Below are 20,556 nucleotides of genomic sequence, written 5' to 3'. Positions count from 1 at the left end.
TGACTCAGCCTTCCATCCTTCCGAGGTGGGCAAAATGAGCACCCAAATGGTTGGGGGCAATATGCTGCTCTGTAAACCACTTAGATGCTAAATGCTATTGCTATCATCCTTTGAGACCAAGTCTGATTTGAAGTTGATCATGTTATTTATTTCTTCATCACTAAATTTATTTACTGCCCATCTGACAATTTGAGGCAACTCTTTTGACCCCAATGCTGGATGATCCAATGATCATCTCTGGAACATCTTGCCTCCAAATGTGAGGTTGGCCCCAAGCTGCCTGTCTTTTCAGAAGAGCCCAAAGATGTGGCTGTGCCAGTCGGTTTGGAGCCCAGATGGGGATCACTGCAATGAAGGTGGTTGATTGAGTAAAAGAGATACCATCTCCCCTCTGCTCCATGCCCACTCTCCCCAAGTGTCTTTGTTTTAAGCTTTCATATTTATTTCAATATTTTTGTTTTAATTAAGATGTAACTGTAAGTTTCACAGAGGTACCCCATTGTAAAATGGCCAACCAATTATGTTTGTGTGTGTGTCTGTGTGTCTGTGTGTGTGTGTGTAAACAAAAAACAAATAATATCTAAGAAAAGTGTGTATCTTAAAAAAAATGTAGTGGCAAATGAACTTTGATACTAATTTAATATATACTTACCTAATAAGGTAAATAGAAAGACCATGGGTAGACAGAAAAAAGTAGAACAGGGAACTGATTTCCTGCTGGTTTCCCCATTGATTTTGCTTGTGGGAAGCTGGCAAGTAGGGTCAAAAATCACAACCACATAACTTTGCAAATAAAGCTGCTCTGAACATGAAAATTTCAATTTCACAGATGCAATGGGTATTTTTTTACATGTTCTTTAAGTTAGCGGATTTTAGGGTTGTTGGTTCTAAAATAGTTTTAGTATAATGCATTCTTTGGGCTAACTTGGTACAAATAGACAATGGTTAAACACAATGAGTTTAATAATTTATAGATATTCAGTAAATTGACTTTCAATAGATTGTCTAATTTCAGCATTTCACCAGGATTCTGGGAAAAACATAAGTGCTTAAATAAATTTGGGAAAACCATAAGTTATAAGTATCTCCCAACAGAATTGTATTGTTAAAATTGTTTTTTTAATTTTAAAAAATATTATCAAAAGTCCTTATTCACCTAATTTTGGTGAAGAAAGGCTGCAAGTCTTTATTTGGGTACCTGTTTGGTTATGGTTTAAAAGAAAGCATGTATGAATGTATGTATATATGTGTATATATATATTTTCTACATGACACAAAAGAAAATACTAGCCTGAGAATGGCGAGTGAGACCTCGCTGAAACATTGCCAAGACAATCTCAATCTTACATGAGAAAAGACCTGAATACAACAAGACCAGCATATACATACATACATACATACAATAAAAGTGCATTCTTATTCCCTTAAAATGAAAATGGTTCAAATTGTATACATTTTGTGTGTCATTAACATTAATATATGCTTATATTCCATAAATTTGTGGCTTCATAAACATTCTCACAACTGTCCATATTGGGAAATGAGTATTAAATGATGAACTTGCAATGCAAAAATCATTCTGTATTTCCAACTTGAGGATGAGAATCAAAGTCATTGCGTTGTGACATTGTGACTCAAGTTTTATCTGTTTTGTTGTTGCTTCTTTTGTACTTTGGATCAGATGCTTACAAATATACACTTTTCAGAAATGAATGTATTACTAAGATGGAAATTTTACCAGATATGTGCCACATTGATTTCTAAATTTAAATGCACGTCTAACCCCCATACTGTTTATTAATTCCTGTCTATTAAAAGATAGCCCAATTAAATATAGCTATAATCTGACTCATCATGTAGAAAGTAATATAAATAGCTTTAAAGTAATTATTCAGAAATTGTTATTCAACCAAAAAGGCAAAAGTCTTAAGTCTTGGAAAGGAATTGATATTAGTAAGGCTGGTACTTTCTGACTTATTGGGGTATAATAGGGAGAATTGAAAGATTTCGTTAATGCAGCATACTTCAATAAAGTATAATCTGAGTCTTCCTGTAGAGTTGGTTCTTAATCTGGTTTACTGTTTAGGGCTAAAACATCAAATTATTTTCAAGGTAAATTGAGTTTAAACCTTATACGTTAGAAAAATACTCAAGATACCAATAAGCACTATGAAAAAAATGGATAAATTAAAGACACAATAAAACACCAACAAATAAAGCTGTCCAATCTTTTAATTCGCCCACAGATGGAAAGAACCATTCACTAAAAGGAATAAATTAAATATATTGAAAATGGAAACCACTTTTCATTGGCATGTAAATTGGGTTTCAAACAGGGTTAGAATTGCAATAAACATATTTTAAGGCTTTATGGTTCTTTGAAGGCCTTGAAACTCTACATTTACTCTGCAATTTCATTGTTGGAAGTTACACTGAATACCACGAAGAAGTAGACTAGAGCATAAATTTGAGCGAGGAAACTAACAAATACGCTCGTAGCAGTAGATGACAAAGATTTATGGGGAGGGCATTCCCGACTTTCAGTGCAACAATGAGAAAGGTGCAATTCCTTGCGAAAGAAAAAAAGGCTCTTGCAGAATGCCTCTCAATTATCTGTGTGGTGAAATTTGTGTAGAAATAGAGATGTATGACCATTATTATATGGTTGGTCAGCCAGCCAGCCTGAGATTTAGGTTGGATTTTGTATTTTTATCTACCTATCTGATCCTTCCCAAGGACCCAGGATAGGCAGATGTTCCTTTGTAATATTAAAGGTATTGCCATGGGATGTAAGTTGCTCCAAATAAAGCTGCCTTTTGCAATTGATTGAATGTGATTTTGTCAATGCCAATGGTGTTCAAGTGGTGCTCCAGGTTTACTTTGGGAATTGCTCCCAAGGTGCATATTGTTATTGGTACTATTCTTGCTTTCTTTTGCCAGTTGTTTTATTTTTATTTGCAAGTGTTTGTATTCTGTGCTTTTCTCCAATATTTTATATTCTATTCTGTTATCTTCCAGTACTGCCATATCCATTCTCCAGATTTTTTTCCCTTGTATCTTATTGACAATTGTTAAATCTCAGGTCTTATGGTAGCATTTGTCTGTTAGAATTCTAAGGTCCCAGGGCAATTCGGCATCTTCATTTTCTATTATTTTGTCTATTTGGCAGTCCAACCAGGTTTTGTTTGCAGACAAATGGTATTACTTGCAAATCTTACAGTGCACTATTCTACTTTTTCATGATATTTTTTGTAATTGATCTGTTTGATCTTCTTGCAGCAACTAACTAGGTGGTCCACTGTTTTTTTCACCTTCTTTCAGAAATAACATTTGCTGTCTGTTGCTGTCTTTTTTAGTTATGGCTTTGTATATATTAGCTCTTAAGGCTTGGTCTTGTCCAATCAGGAATGATAATATTAAGGATGATGATGATGATAATGATAATAAAATTACTAAAAATGCAAAACGAATAAAAACAAATTTAAATATGATGTAATAGATGTCTTAGGTCTAGCCCCAAACATTAGAGCACCACTTGAACACCATAGACATTGACAAATTTGCCATCAGTCAATTTCAGAAGACAGCCTTTACTTGGAACTGCTTCCATCCTGTGACAATATCTGTAACACCATCAGAAATCCAGATTTGCCTATCCCAGGTCCTTGGTAAGGACTCCATAAGTAGGCAAAATTGCCAAACCCAGTTTGGTTGTTGTGTGATAATTAATAATAATAAAGTCTTCAACTTGATTCACGGTCTGGGAGTTGAAAATTTTTAACAGTTCAATTCCTAACCAAAGATCTAAGAATTGTTAAAGTAATGTCTGAATATAAAGGCAGCGCCAGGTAAGTTTTTTTTTTCAAAGTTAAAATATTCAAGTCTGATATGTTCATAACTTCCATGTATGTAGGCAACCCTTTGGGTATTGCTCCAAGGGATCCTATTACTTTTGGTACAACCATTAATTTCTTCCTCCATCATCACTCAACTTCAATTTACAGATTACAGTATTTCATTATATTTTCCTAGTTGCTTCTTTTCAAATCGTGCATCATCTGGTATTGCAATATCAATGAACCAGACTTTTTCTTTTCTTTTCCACAATAGTGATGTCGGGGTGTTGTGAGCCAAAATGTCTGTCTGTCTGCCTGTTGTTGTTAGTCCAGTTTATGCTATAAGTTTTCATTATTGTTTTTTAGTTACTTTCTTTTTGTATTTATTTATGATGAAGGATCAAATGTGAAGTCATAAAAAACCAAGAGTTAGGTGCAATTTTTAGTCCCCTTATTTCTAAACTGAAACATGTGTGAATAATGTTATATTTATTAGTCATCTCTTATTTTCCCAATTATTTTCTACACCCAAAGAAATCAGATCACTTTCTTCCCAATTCTGCTTTTCACGCCTGTTCCCCCTGCAAAACAATAATGAAAAAAAAATATTTTCCAAGGTTTCTTAAGAGCTTTAGCATAAGGCTCAAATATCCATAAAATCTTTTTAGCATGGCTGCTCAATTCTCCATTCATATACCTCTGATATTGGAGAAGTGCCCAAGAACAGTTCCATATTATAGTTACTGCTCAGACACATTGGACTAAAGAAAATGACATTTTTTTAAAGAAAAAAAAACACCCAAAGTTTCTGTTTGCATTGTTGTCGGTTGGGTGGATCTATGACTATATTGCTATTTTGGAATATTCTTTCAAATTTCATAAGTCAGAAGTACATATTCAATTTAATTTCATGAACTATAGCTTGCATTGAATTCAAAAAGTTAACTATTATTCACTCTCCAGAGTAGAGGATATATCTTTCTATATTGGGTTGCCTATCTTTTGCCAATAAATTGTAAAATTCAACCATTTCCTTTCATTTCATTACCAATCCCAGTTCCCCCCCCCACTTACTTTGACATCTGTTTACCTAACAACTGTGCCTTCTTATATCTGTCAATGACAACTTAGAAAGTTGGAGAGAAATCTAATTCCTCTTTGTACAAAGCCTTCTCTTGAATTTTTGAGATATCTCCATGATCCATCAATAGCCTGAGATAGAGAAGAAGAATAGAATATCTTTTCCATCTTTGTAGACACTTTCACCACTATCCCTGTCAATTCAGCAGACACATCCCTGACAAATTATTACGTTACTTGGAAAAAATGAATTGTTATGGGTTGAGTAATTATTGCTCTCAGTGCTAGAATTATGCTTAAATCACAACACTTCAAGTCTGGTTTAATTAAGATAGTTATGTTTTATTCCGGCATTACTTAGACTTCAAAAAAATAATAATCACCAAATGCTTGTGTTTAAATAATAGAAGGGACATTGTAGATTGGATTTTCATTGAAATTATTCTTTTCTTACATAGGATATGTAAGAAAATGTACATCCTTCCAGGGGTGGGCTTCAAAAAATTTAGCAATAGTTGCTAAACTCTGCCCAGTTGCTGGGTGGGCATGGCCATGGTGGGTATGGCCTAGTCAGCTGCCTGCACAATGGAAGGGGAGTAGGCATTTTTGCCCACCTTGGGTTCCGGAGGCTTTCCTTGAGCCTCTGGGATGGTGAAAACAGCCTCCCCTGGGCTCCGGAGGCCCTCTGGAGGACAGAAACAAGCCATTTCCAGCCTTCTGGAACTTCTGGGAAGTCAGTTTTTATCCTCCTTGAGCATCCATGTGGGCCCTGTACTTACCTGGCATCCCAAACAGGCAACATGGGGACTCCTGGGAGGAGTGGGGTTGGAAGTGTGGGGCAGGGTGAGTGGGACCAGACAAGGGTGGGATTTGTAGGTTCTCTGAACTGAGAAGATTCTTAGCTAGAGATTCTCCTGAATAGGTGCAAATCCGCAGCAGTCCATCCTAGCATCCTTCCAAAGAAAACAACAATATCGCCTGTTGTTTAAAAAAAACTAACTAAATAAATCATTATTTACGTAAAAAGTTAGTTGTTGCATACCACCTCAGGAATAGTGATTTTTTAATGCACTTCTAGTTGCCATGCAGGATTGCAGGCAAAGATGCCAATTAAACATACTGAGTTATTTTAATCAATGAAAACGTAGCACTTTTTTCCGAACAGGACATATATTATTACTGAAAAAAGATCAGTAATAAGATGAATCAGATTTTTTTTTAAAAAAAATTAACTGCATAGTCTTAAATACTGAAATTTGTTATAATGATTTTCTTGTTACCTAATCAAAAAGACCATTTCATATTATTTGTTTCATGTAATAAAGGTTTCCAACTTTCTATGAATAAGGTATGTATTAGTTCACATTATACTTTTTTCATCGACATTTTGTGATGCAGAAGATGAGATGGTGTGGAGTACTTTCTCTCTAATAAACTAAGACTTGCTTTTCCTTTCTTCCCTCTTTTTATAACTTTATTGTGTCCACATAATACACATAATACATATAAAATATATATTCTCATAAGAATTAATCTATTTATATAAAAATGGCTGTGTGTATGCATGTGTATGTTCCAACATAACTCTGGAATGCCTTGAACAATTTCAACCAAACTGGGTACACAGATGACTTACTCTCTGGAAACAAATATTGTGGGGATAAGACACCCCTAAAGTCCCTCGGGTGTGTGTTTTGTTAAGATACAACCTGTTGTGCCTTAAAATGGCTTCTACTGTACAGTGCAGTGGAGTTGCCATGGTAATGGCTTCACAGTACTCCACAAGGGGGATCCTTCTGGTAATGGGGGAAAATCCAACATTAGAAATTACTTTTGGTACAGACATTTTCCCCCTATAAATAAATACCTGGGCAAGGCCGGGTTATCGGCTAGTACAATATAAAAAATGAAACTTTAAAAAAAATAAGTAATTGGATATCATTAAATGGAAATTAAGGAAAACATGGCCAGATATGTAAAAAACTCTTCTATTGGTCTCTCTTTAAAATATATTTTTTATCCTACCTATATTATTTTTATAAATAACTTAAGGTAGTGAGCATACCTAATGTTCTCTCTTCCTCCTATTTTCTCCACAACAACAGCCTTGAGAGGTCCATTGAGCTGAGAGTTGAGTTTGGGTTGACTGGCCCAAGGTCACCAAGCCAGACTTCATGCCTAAGGTGAAAGTAGAACTTAATGCAGGCTTAAGGCAGTACTAGATTTCGCAGACTTCTGGTTTCTAGGCTAGCATCTTGACCATGTATATTGTGAAGAATAGTTGTCCATCTGGAACATCCTTAAATCAGTGCCACTGGAGAAGGCTTCTTCTCAACGTTTTCTTGCTGAAAGAAATTTCTCTAGTGTTCTGCCATTATCTGGGCTTGAAGGAGAAGACTGAGTTGTGCTCAAAATCAAAGATATTATAAAGGGACTAGATTGCTTTGAGAAGCAGCCTTCAGGGGCATATTAGCCGAACTTTTTTCAAAGGGAAACAAGCCCTCAAAACTTCACAATATGAATTTAGTAAATAGATTGATATATATATTTACACATATGACATTTGGCATACATTTGGTAGAAAAATAGGGATGCCAGAAACCATAAAATTGGACACTTTGGGCTTTGAAATGGAAAACAAAATCAAAACCCTTGAATAGAAAAATTTGTTACAAATTATTTGATGGTGTTTTTCTTTTTTCCTGGAATCATATTCCAGTTTTATGGATAGGTTTACTGACAGTAGTAAATATAGTTAATTCTCACAAGTAGACAAAAGTAGTCACTCTGCCCCCCATACGTTTCTTACTATCATGTAAGAAACCTTATATTTCATTGATTTAATATTCCTCCCATATTGTTTTCTCCAGAAGTGATGCAAAAATGAGTCCTTACGCCATGTCATTTTAATGAGTTTCTGTTTAATATGAAGTGTATTCCATTCTAAATATTTCAGACAAGAAGACTTGATAATTTATTCTTAGTTGATAGGCTACTTTATCTCTCTGTCTCTGTCTCTCCCTCCCTCTCTCCCTCCTTCTCTCCCACTACCTCCCTCCCTCCCTTCCCCCATATCTGTAAAATATAGTATTTTACCAGTACAGGATTACAGTTAAATTCCAGAGAAGCTCAAATCGCATCAATGTGACTTTTCAAAGACCGATTTATTATCGGGTCACAATGTACACACCACTTATTCTTATTTGCTCTTTTTAGCACATAATATTATTTTGGCTGAGCTACCTGCAGAAACATCCATAAGGAAGGGAACTAGGAAATAGACTGACAAAATCAGCATTGTAGCATAACAATGCACACTTGCTTACCCTTTTGTCTGTTGCATGATGACATTGCACTCATATAACAAAAGGGACAGTCTTCTTCTGCAAGACCAAAATATGACTTTAAACATTTTGACAAAAGCGGTAAAGTCCTATGGATGCCCATAGCTATCCATTCATGAACTGTGGGATCTTGCTACTTTGTAAGAACTGTTGTACTTATAAATAAACAAAATTTTTGCTAAGTAAACCAAATCTAGTCTCAAATTCATGGCACAGAGTTGGCATTGACTGCACTTGGTGGTGACTTCTGGCAGAGACAGGTCTGAGGTGATGTGACTGTCCTCGGTCTTCTTGATTTGTCAGTAACTTTTGAAACCTTCAGTTATGATGTTTTAAATGAGACTGAAATGTAGATTGGGACCAGAAGACATGGTGTTGTGGTCTTTCTCTCCTTTCTCCATGCCAATGGTTGGCTCTTCATCATTCTTCCAACGCCATGTATTTTCCATCTCTAGCTCTGAATTAGGTGGCACACTGATTAGAATGTTGTATTGCAGGCTAACTCCCTGATCACTGCCATGAATTTGATGCTCACCAGCTCAAACTTGACTCAGCCTGCCATCCTTCTGCAGTTGGTTCAATGAGAACCCAGACTGTTGGGGAAATATGCTGATTTTGTAAATCACTTGGAGAGGGCTATAAAGAACTTTGAAGCAGTATATAAGTCTAAGTGTTGCTATTGCTGTTGCTACTAGTTTATTGCCCCAGTCAGAATTGGGGTACTATTTAGGCAACTTTCAAGATTTATAGCTCCTGCTCCAAGAGCTAGTAGCAGCTGTGACTAGAAGGACCTTTACCCACATTCATCTACGCAAGCTTTATCTTGTCCTGGAACAGGAGTCCCTTATCACAGTCAATCATGCCAGTGGGGTGGGATTCAAAAATTTTTATTACTGGTTCTGTGGGCATGGCTTTGTGAGTGTGGTGTGGCTTTGTGAGTGTGGCTTTGTGGGCGTGGCAGGGAAAGGATACTGCAAAATCCCCATTCCTTCCCCATTCCTGGGAGAAGGATACTGCAAAATCCCCATTCCCTTCCCACCCCACTAACCTGCTTTCCAGCTCCATTGTTCTGTTCAGGGCAACAAAAGAAGATCAGCTGGGAGGCTGGGAGGCAGTGGGACAGGGCCAGTCTATTTGCTGGTTCTCTAAACTACTCAAAATTTCTGCTACCGGTTCTCCAGAACTGTTAGAACTGGCTGAATATCACCTCTGAATCATGCTTTAATCACCTTGCAGATGGACTATTGCTAAACACAAAACATAGATTTCTTAAAATTATTCAGGTGGTATAGAAAGTGATGGAAAAGACAGTTGTGGTTATGTTTTTGGTACATGTTACACCTCTGCTGTGCCAGTTGTACTAATTGCCAGTAGGTTTTAAGTACACTTCAAGGCATTGGTTTTTTCCCCCCATTTGTGAAACCTTCATAGTCAAAAGCCTAGCTTAGAATGAATGTGTTCCATATCCCATCCTCCCATCATGCCACCTGATGAAGTCATTGTATTATTAATACGAGTTAAGAAACCTGGGACATTTTTTTACTATCTCTTGATTGGTTTTGTTCATTCTCCCCTTTTAATCATGATTGGATATGTGTGTGTGATTTCTTACATTCAATGTTTGTCTTTAGCCCTAATATAATAATTATATCAGTACAAATTTAAAAAAAAAACAGAAGAGGCTTTCCCTCCTTAATATCAAAATTCCAGAAAATAATAGATTTGTGCCTACTTTATAGGTGCTTTGATGTGTTCATTTTTGATTGTTTGGTTCTGCTTTGAAAACAAATACTATCCTACAGTGCAATTATCAGTTTATTCTACCATGTCCACTCCATGTCCCAGTCACTACTGGTAAATGAAATCTTTTATTTGTTGTGTAATATAATTGGATATCATCTCATTGGAGATGTGCCATTTGTATAATAAGAGAAGAAATATTTGTAATCAGGACTTGAAAGACAATCTAACCAATTATTTAAAAAGCCACTATGACTTTAATATATGAGATATTGTATGTAGCCAGATTCAATGTACTGGAAGTGGCATGAAATCTTGCAGGGGTTTATATCTAAATAAGAGTGTCTATCACCACAATCTAAGTCAGATATTAATGATTTTCTTGAAAGTAGGGGTAGTTATTCAACTTTTATTGCAAAAGTTTTTAGCTAAAATCTTTTAAAAAAAGAATTGGTTTGTTGTTTTAAGACACCATTACCATTTTCTTTATTTCAGATAATTGATTATCTAACTTGTAACATGCAGGTATGAGAAAGAAAAATGAGCAGAGTGGGCAGATGGAATAAATCCCATAAATAAATTTCCAAAATAGCCAATGATCATTTAACAGCCAAGAAAATGTTGATTGAATGAGAGTGGTGAATACTGAACATTATGTAAGAGATGGGGGGGGGGGAGCAGAATAAGAATTGCTGGAAATATGCAGAGAAATCACACTTAGCATTTTTATCCACATATCAAGTCCTTTCGGCAGATGTTGTTTTTTTAAATAATATTAAAAGTATCATTGAAGGATGTAAGCTGTTCCAAGTAAAGCTGCCTTTTGCAATTGACTGATGGTGATTTAATCAATGTTGATGGTGTTCACGCAGTTCTCTAGTTGTTTTAGGACTGCATCGAAGATGCCTATTACTACTGATTCTATTATGCTTTCTTTTGCTATAGTTATTCTACTTCTATTAATATTATTTAATTATCACGCAGCCAACTAGATTTTAGACTTGATTTGGCATTTTTATCCACCTATTGAGTCTGTCCCAGGGACCTGGGATAAGCAGATGTTGTTGTTGAACAGTGATTATTATAAACTTTATTCATTAAACATGAAACTCAGCCAACTGAATATTCAAAAATGCATCAGAAATACCGGTGACTGGTGCTAATGGTTGATACGGTTTGCTGCCAGCGTCCTAGGTATCAACCAAGTACCTTCTTAAAATATAAGATGTTCTGAGCAGCACAGTTTTTTGTAGTTCCACTGGTGTTATTGCAGGAAGCTGCAATTTGTTGATGTATCTTGTAAAATTCTTGGACATGGTGCCAGGTGCCCCGATGACAATGGGTATCACTGTTACATGCTTCATCCATAGCCCTGTAGTTTCGATGGCCAGGTCGCGATATTTCATTATTTTTTCTAGTTCATTTTCTTTGATTCTGGCATCTCCAGGAACAGCGATATCAATAAACTGTAAATGACGATCCATTTGTACTCAAAATTCCCACAAGATCTTCACCTTCTCATTTTCGATAACTTTTTCCACTTTATATTCCAATGACTTTCTGGATATGGGTAAATCATATTTTTTTAACATAATGACCAGTGGATTAATTTAGCAACTCGGTTGTGTCTAGCTTTGTAATCAGTTTGTGCAATTTTGCTGCATTCACATATTAAATGTGAAACAGTTTCAACTTTGTTATTGCAAAGTCGGCAATTTGGGTTGTCAGTGGATTTTTGTATCTTCACTTTCATGGCATTAGGTTGTAGTGCTTGTTCTTGAGCAGCCAGTATTAAACCTTCCGTTTCTTTCTTGATAGTTCCCATCTTAAGCCATGTCCATGTCAAGTTGTTATCACATTTTCCTTCGAGGTTTTTCAAGTGCTGTCCATGCAAAGCTTTGGTTTTCCATTTATTTAACCTGTCATTGAGCTGTTTTTCCTTATAGTCTGCCTTTGTTTCTGTTGTTTTTATGCAGTTCTCCGTTTTCACAGCCTGCAGCAATTTTTCTGTACTTTAGTTCACATAATCATTCAAACTTCATTTTTCTTCTTTTACAGTTTGATGGATTTGCAATAACCCCCTGCCCCTTATTTTCTTGGCAGATACAACCTGTCAATGTTACTTCATGGATGTAAAGTGTGGTACATATTCAAAAGTTTGCGTGTTTTCCGATCCAGATTTTCCAGTTCAGCCAGAGTCCAGTTGACGATTCCAGCTGAGTAGCGTATTACTGGAATTGCCCATGTATTAATGGCTTTAATTATGTTTCCAGCATTCAGCTTTGATTTTAATATTTTGCTGACCCTCCTGGTGTATTCCTTTTGCATTCTCTTTGACTTTTCCATTCAAGATGTTATCTGCTTCCAATATGCCTAGGTACTTGTAACCATCATCCTTTGCTAATGCTTTCACTATATTTCCATTTCCCAGTTCTATTCTTTCTGTTTTTTCCCCATTTTTCTTGCTGCATGGATAATATAGCACATTTTTCAAGTCCAAAGTTCATTTTGATGTCACTGCTGAACAGTTGAACTGTGTTGAGTATTGATTTAAGTTCAGTGGAGCTTTTTGCATATATTTTTAAGTCATCCATGTATAGTAGATGGTTTATCTTGCCCTGTTGGATTGAGAATTGGTATCCCAGTTTTGTATTTCGTAGGATTATTGTCAGTGGAATTAATGCAATGTTGAACAGTAGTAGTGAAAGTTTATCCCCTTGGAAGATTCCTCGTCTGATGTTGACTTCACCAATGTCCTCCCCATTTGTTGTTAGAACTGTTTTCCATTTTTGCATATTTGCTTTCAGAAATAATTCAAAAATTATTATTATTATTATTATTATTATTATTATTATTATTATTATTATTATTAGTAGTAGTAGTAGTAGTAGTAGTAGTAGTAGTAGTAGTCATATTGCTACTATGTTTAGGTAATCTACTGTTAGATTCACAGTCTAAGACTGGTGGAATCTTAATAATTCAAGTACTAATAAAGGTCCTATGTATTATTAAAATAAAGGTAAAGGAAAAAGTTCCCCGCCTCCAGTCAAGGCCAAGTCTAGTGGGCTGTTCTCATCTCCATTTCTTAGCCAAGGGACCAACATTGTCCAAAGATCCTTTCCATAGTCATTGGGCCAGCATGACTATATGTCAAGTCACACAGAACACTGTTACCATACTACCAAAGTGCATGTGAGTAAATAAATAGGTACCACTTGGTGGTATGCATGCTTTCAAACTGCTAGGTGGCCAGGAGCTGAGATAAATAATGGGAGCTCATCCAATCAAGGGGCACTCAGATCTTGAACCCAGGCTTCCGGTTTTTCAGTTGACAAGCTCATTGTCTTTCATTGCTGAGCCATTGCTTCTCCTATTATTAAGATAACATCTAACAATATAGGCAGTTCCAAGCAGGGTACTTTTTTGTAAAATTAGAATGCTCAAATCTGACAAATTCAATATTTCCAGATTTTGAGGAAGTCCTTTAGGCATTGTTCCAATGTCCCCAATCAAGATTGGTGTAACCCTTTTTTAAATATAAATATTCAACTTGGACCTGCATGTCCTTATACAGCATTTCATATTTTCCCATTGTTTTTTCTCAATCCTAAAATCATTCTGAATAGCAACTAAATTTTCTTCTTTTAAATCACTGTATTATCAGGCATGTTATACAATACAATAGCAGAGTTGGAAGGGACCTTGGAGGTCTTCTAGTCCAACCCCCTGCCTAGGCAGGAAACCCTATACCATTTCAGACAAATGGCTTTCCAACATCTTCTTAAAGACTTCCAGTGTTGGGACATTCACAACTTCTGGAGGCAAGCTGTTCCACTGATTAACTATTCTAACTGTCAGGAAATTTCTCCTCAGTTCTAAGTTGCTTCTCTCCTTGATTAGTTTCCACCCATTGCTTCTTGATCTACCCTCATGTGCCTTGGAGAACAGTTTGATTCCTTCTTCTTTGTGGCAACCCTTGAGATATTGGAACACTGCTATCATTTCTCCCCTAGTCCTTCTTTCTATTAAACTAGACAAACCCTGTTCCTGCAACCGTTCTTCATATGTTTTAGACTCCAGTCCCCTAATCATCTTTATTGCTCTTCTCTGCACTCCTTATAGAGTCTCCACATCTTTTCTACATCGTGGCGGCCAAAACTGAATGCAGTATTCCAAGTGTGTGCTTACCAAGGCATTATAAAGTGGTATTAACACTCTATCCCTCTGTTGATGCAGCCTAGAACTGTATTGGCTTTTTTGACAGCTGCTGAACACTGCTGGCTCATATTTAAATGGTTGTCCACTAGGACTCCAAATTTACTACTATTGAGCAAGGTACCACCTATACTGTACCTGTGCATTTCGTTTTTGTTGCCTAAATGTAGAACCTTACTCTTTTCACCATTGAATTTGCCTGTCTATCTGCATCTTAAAGTTTATAAGACCTTAACCCACTCATTTTACAAAATCTACTCAATTTGATGGTTCCAGTAGTTTTTACTACATTCAAATTCAAACTTCTGGCAAAGTTACACGTTAATAATTTTTTACAACTCAGTTGTGACTGCTTGTAGTCGGTTTGTGAAATTTTGCTGCAGCCACTGATCAATTGTTTCATCCTTTTTATTAGAAAGGCAACATCTGCTGTTGTTAGTTACAGTAAGATTTTTGCCTTCATGCAATTAGTTGTCAAAGTTTGTTCCTGAGCCACTAAAATAAAGACTTCGATTGCTTTAATCCTGATCTTAACCAACTCCATGTGGGTTTTTTAATCAGCTTTTTAAATCCGTCAAGTATTAACCATGCAGCAGCTTGTTCTTCTAATTAACAAATTTGTTTTCAATTATTTCTTTTCTGTATTCAGCCTTCATCTTTGTTGTTTTCAAGAGCTTTTCTTGATTGACATCCTTAGCAAGAGTTCTTGGCTCTTCTTAATATGGTTATTAAAGCCATGCTTCTCTTCCTTTACCTGTAGAAGTCCTCTATCCCTTTCAGCTCTTGGCAAATACTGCCAAAGAAATCACTTTTTGGGTGGTGGTGGTTGTTGTTGTTAGTATGTGGTTAATCTTTGATGAGATTCACAGCCTTTGGGGCTGGTTGATAGCTCAACAGCTTGAGTCCTAACCAAGGACCTAGGAACTGTTAAGGTAATGTCGGAGGATATAAGCTGTTCCAAGTAAGGTGTTTTTTTGTAGAATCAGAATGTTGAAGTCTGATAAATTTAGAATTTCCAAATAGTGAGGTAGCCCTTTAGGTATTACTCCAAGGGCTCCAATTACAATCAGAACAATACATGATTTATTTTTCCACAGTCACTCAACTTTAGAAGTCCCAGTACTTTGTGATTTTTTCTTGCTGCTTATCTTCCATTCGCGCATCTCCAGGTATTGCAATATCAATGAACCAAACTTTTTTTTTTCTTTTCAACTATTGTTATGACAGGTGTATTGTAGGCCAAGTTCCTGTCGGTCTGAATTCTGAAATCCCACAAGATCTTGATTTTTCATTCTCTAGAACCTTCTCAACCTGATGTTCCCAGTAGTTTTTGCTGTACTCAAATCCAAACTTCTGGCACAATTTCCAGTGAATGATCTTAGCAACTCGGTCATAGCATTGTAGGTAGTCAGTTTGTGAAATTTTGCTGCACCCACTGATCAAATGGTTGACTGTTTCGTCTTTCTCATTACAGTGGCGACATTTGCTATTGGTGGTAACATGCTGATTTTTTGCCTTCGTGTAATTTATGGCTAAGGCTTATTATTATCTAGGAATACTAGATGCTTAAGTGATCATGGATCATGATTTGGGTAGTTGGTGGAGAAGAAAAATGTGAAGAAATAAAATTGTTTTCTGAAGTCAAAGATCCTGAAAAACTGCCCCTTGTTTCCAACTTCCATCTCTCTCTTTTATTCACATTCAAACATTTGTCTTTTACCTTTTATTGTATGTTCACTATTGTATCTCAAGTAGTACTCTAAAATATAATAATAATAACAATAAAAAAGAACAGAATTTCATTATTTGCAAAAATGCAGCATAAATATGTACAGCAAATGATCTGAAAGCAGGTAGCTAAGTAATATATATTTTGCAATCATTTAAATAATGGAATGAAGAACCATGTTTCCAACATGATTATTAAATTATATAATACATATAATGTCTATACTCCAAAATCCATCTTAAGACACTTTATTGGCAAACTCACATGGGAAATAATTATGGAAAATTCAATGGCTAGGTATTTTTTGCCAGAAAAGAGGCTGTAAAAAGGAGGGATAGTGGTAAAAAAAATGGTGAGAAACTATGATAGAGTTGTATATTTTGCTTGGTAAGAGTCTAGATGAAACCTGGAATTGATATGGGCATAAAATTACTCAGTATCTTGGACTGAAATATTTAGGATATATCTAGGATTTGTTCTAGGACAGCTGGGGAAATAAGCAAGTGGTTATGATTTTCCCCCTTTTTGAAGGATATAGAACTGATCCATCTGTAAAATATTTTTTATATCAAAATGAAACACAACTCTTTGAGAGATGGGAACAAAATAATAAATTTAGAAATACTTTGTGTGAATGTGCTAGCTACAGTTGAAGACGGGCAGTAAACATTCTTTCTGAAGCATTCATTGTGGGGTGGGGGGAATGTCAGATTTCTGGATCTTTAATATTTGTGTAGAAGCAGGAGTTCCAGCTGGAGAAATCAAATGGATGTTATACTAAGGATGAATGGACTGTTACAAGCAGAAAACTATGGTTCATAAATTAGAAATCATTTTATCTGATTAGTTATAAACTTCAAATATTGTAATCATGCACTCAGAGGGTTTTTCATTCTAAGTTCAATTTTCCATATTTGGTTAATTTGCATTTATGATTATGTTATAACACCATCGTTTATCAAACAATATTATTTAATTTTATCATTGATCTCTTTCACTTGGTTAAAATCTCAGTTTAACTATCCTGGTGATTGAATTCCTTGGTACTGAATAGAGTGGTTGTTTGTGTATTGATAGATTGGTAGAAGGTTATTTATTGATCACAAATGTGGGCACTGTTTAATGCTGTAATTTTCTTTTCTTAGACATGTTAAAATTACTTTAAAAATGATAGTCAAATAAAAGTGAAAAAAAATCTATAAAATTCTTTCTTATTGAGTATGATTCCTTTCTTGAACTGTTGTTGGAAAATAATTTGATGATAATTCAAGGTCTTCCCATATATCCTCATGAGTAGAATGTGAAATTGTCCATGTTAAATTGTGCTACAGGATGGGTGAAGTATCAACTTCGTGTTTTAAAATGCCATAATAGATATAAAATGTCACAGTAAAGTTCTTGGAAAAATAAGATAAAATGTTCTTCCCCATTAATAAGGGAAATAAACACACATTAAATAAGAAAAGGATTGGCAAGTGTATTGTGCCCCATAATTAAATTCAGTTTTCCAAGTTCCATAACTGCACCGTGAAATTGCACAAATCCAGTTATGGCACCTGGGAAAATATTTACATTAATTTTAATATTTTGCATAAAAGGCACAATATACATTCATTTCAATAAAAATATATGTTTCCCCTTTGCTATACATATGCCTTTATAGTTAATGTATAAATATTTGCCTTTTGTGGAAAAATATATATTCTTTTCAAGTCTTTTGGGACCATGATGCTGTTGGAAAGAAATTACTTTTAATTTTCACTTCCGTGAGTAAAAAAGAATTGTCAATTGAAATGAAGTCTTTTTAGATTGCTTTATCTGATATGTGTTTTTGTTTGTTTTCCTAACTAGTGAAAAAGGCCATAGATTTTAAATCTAGAGGATTTAAATTGTTTCCAGGGAAAGACAACAGCAACAAGTTTTCTATCTGTGAGTGTACTTCTTTTTGTTACTTTTTTAGTGCAAGAGTGAAGTTTGTGCTGTTTGTGTTGTTTGTGTGTTGTACTGTTTCACATATATCTTAGCATTTACGTGTATGAAATCTTTATGCTCGAGTCTGCATGATGAATATGTAAAGTATAGATGTGCTGTGAAGAGTGACTCTATATAACATTGGCATCACCAGAATATGTTTCTTTCACTGTTAATCTTCCAATTTAAATTAAGAATTATAATAATTTTAAATATATATATATATATATAGGAGCCGTAGTGTTGCAGTGGTTAGAATGGAGGCTAACTCGCTGTTCACTGCCAGGAGTTTGATCCTGTCTGGCTCAAGATTAACTCATCTTTCTAACCTTCTGAGGTTGGTAAAATAAGGACCCACATTGTTGGGGGCAATAGGCTGACTCTGTAAACTGCTTAGAGAGGGCTGTAAAGCACTATGAAGCGGTGTTTAAGTCTAACTGCTTTTGCTATTTTCCTCTTCTCCTTTTGCTGGAAATTACATTAATGTAAGTAACTGTGCATTATTTTTATGTCTTCATAAGAGGAATTGAAAGAAACATATTTTTCAATTAATATATAGGATGATGACCTTTCAGATTTGATTGAACATCAATGCATAAAAGGAAATAACATCTTCATTATGTATAATAAACAGATTTTTTCTGCAGCAGTAGAGAGTTTGCTTTGTATTATTTTTCTATTAGACAATTATTTAGCAATGCACAAAGGATTGAAATGTCAAGCTTTATTAATCATTTTTATGGGTTAGCAGAAAGTAATAGAAAAAATATTTTGAACAGGATGTCATATGATCTCTCGCCCCCATCCAAGGCTGCTAACAGGTGCTATTGTCTAATTTGAAGAATAAATGATGAAAGATTAGGAAGAATAAAATACATGTCCACGCCCATGTTGAAGCCTGCTCTGCTTAGTTTAGACTTTTTCTCTCCAAGTTTTTCAATCTATCTAATGATTAAACTCTTAACCTTTTGAACATCCAGTCCAATTTTTTTCAATATTTTCTTAGCTTCCCATTGGTTGATGTAATGATTATGTAATATACTATGACATGAAATGTTGGTATTAGAAGGCTAACAAGATGGAAGGCTTGTTCAGGACCCTCAGTTATTCCCTATCTAAAGAAGATAAGAGAAGAGGCTACCTAAAATAAATGGATAGTGTAAACTACTTTGCAGTTGGTGTAGAAAAACAACTGACATCTTCAAGTCTTCTTGAATCTTGGAATCTGAAGGAAATTGATCTGCATAATTGTACAATAATGTTGTACAATTTACACAAATTGTATGGAGAATGGAAGACAAGTGCTACCAAATAAGGACTTCAGACAACTAGGTCACATCAAAATATTGAGTTTTCTCTACTTATGTGTTGTTATCTGGTTGTCCTTCAGATTTCTGCAACCCAGATTTAGAATACTGATACAGGATAATATTTGTTGTTCAGGGTTGAACTGAGGGGTCCTTGGTGCTCTCTGAGCTTGGTTGTTTTCTTGCAACTGTTTCTTTGCCCAAACTTGGTAACATATTCTGTGCTAGCACTATGGTTTAACAGATGATTTCAATTCAGTATTTTTTTCCAGAACTTTATAGTTACTACTTTAGTAGCAGGACTTCATTGTCTACAAAGGACAGCTCTAGCAATCTCAGGAAAAGACATGGTGTTTTACGAAATCACAAATAGGTGCTTAATTGTGTGCTCATACTTTTTCTAAAACATTTCTGAAGGGCTACACATCTCTGTTAGGATAAAACTTGGCTCCATATTTTATTTGATATTAGGTGTGACTTAGGTTCCTAACACTTCTGTAATTGGGTTTGCAGTTGAATTGACCTGCATCAGATTCTGCATAGGAATAGGTTGACATCTTCACTCACTGTAAGATTTTATTTACAGGGATAAAAAGTAGTTTGGAAAACACATAGGATGGTCGATAGTCAAACGATGATTTATAACCTCACACTAGAAGAAAGCATCAAGATGTTAACATCTAGGAAACTTTTCCTCCCATTTCTACTCTTCAAAAGGAAAGAAACAGCTAGAAATTTTCTGAACATCCCCCTTTCAATTGTGGAACAGCACCAAATAATTTTGTGACCAATTCTGACCTCAGAGTTTTATGATCTGGGGCAAATACAAATACAATCAAAATAAGTCATTAAAAATCAAATTACATCCTTCAAACATTTAGAAGGTACAAAGGTTGAGCTGAATTCTCAAACATAGCTCATCCTGATCCACATGTCCTACCATATATTTGGACCTCTTCTGAATTACCCTAAAACACCTGTATCTGTCAACCTTCATCCTAAAAAATATCACACATAGTGCAATCCATGCATGAAGTTTATTGAGTCAATGAAGTTAGTGTGAGCATCATGACATTTAATTTCAATTATATTGAAGAAAGAGCTTCTTCAGAGCAATTTATTGTATCACATTCTTCTTCTTGTGCCATATCCATCATCGGACATTGGCGATCATGTTGGTGATCCTATTTTTATCAACAGCCACACAAAAAAGTCCAAACCAGTCCCTTAGATTTTGGAGCCATGATGTTCTTCTTCTGCCTGGACTTTGTTTGCTTTCAATCTTTCTCTGGAGGGAAATTGTATTATATATTAAACAGATTATATGGCTGCCC

The 20,556-nt window shown here is 35.3% G+C and overlaps 1 protein-coding gene across 1 annotated transcript in view; it reads left to right on the top strand.

Annotated features, from left to right (window-relative positions):
- The window catches only part of CSMD3 (CUB and Sushi multiple domains 3), a gene marked incomplete at its 5' end in the record, with an annotated part of 706,489 nt that overhangs the window by 336,234 nt on the left and 349,699 nt on the right, over positions 1-20,556 (top strand). Inside the window, one exon of the mRNA XM_081953230.1 lies at positions 17,796-17,873. Coding sequence (XP_081809356.1) covers positions 17,796-17,873 — 78 coding nt within the window. The remainder of the gene's footprint in view (positions 1-17,795; positions 17,874-20,556) is intronic.

This window comes from Natrix helvetica (assembly GCF_964273705.1).
Source record: "Natrix helvetica genome assembly, chromosome: 4".
NCBI classification, from domain to species: domain Eukaryota; kingdom Metazoa; phylum Chordata; class Lepidosauria; order Squamata; family Natricidae; genus Natrix; species Natrix helvetica.
The sequence above is the reverse complement of the archived record's forward strand: the minus strand, read 5'-3'. Positions and strand labels throughout refer to the sequence as shown.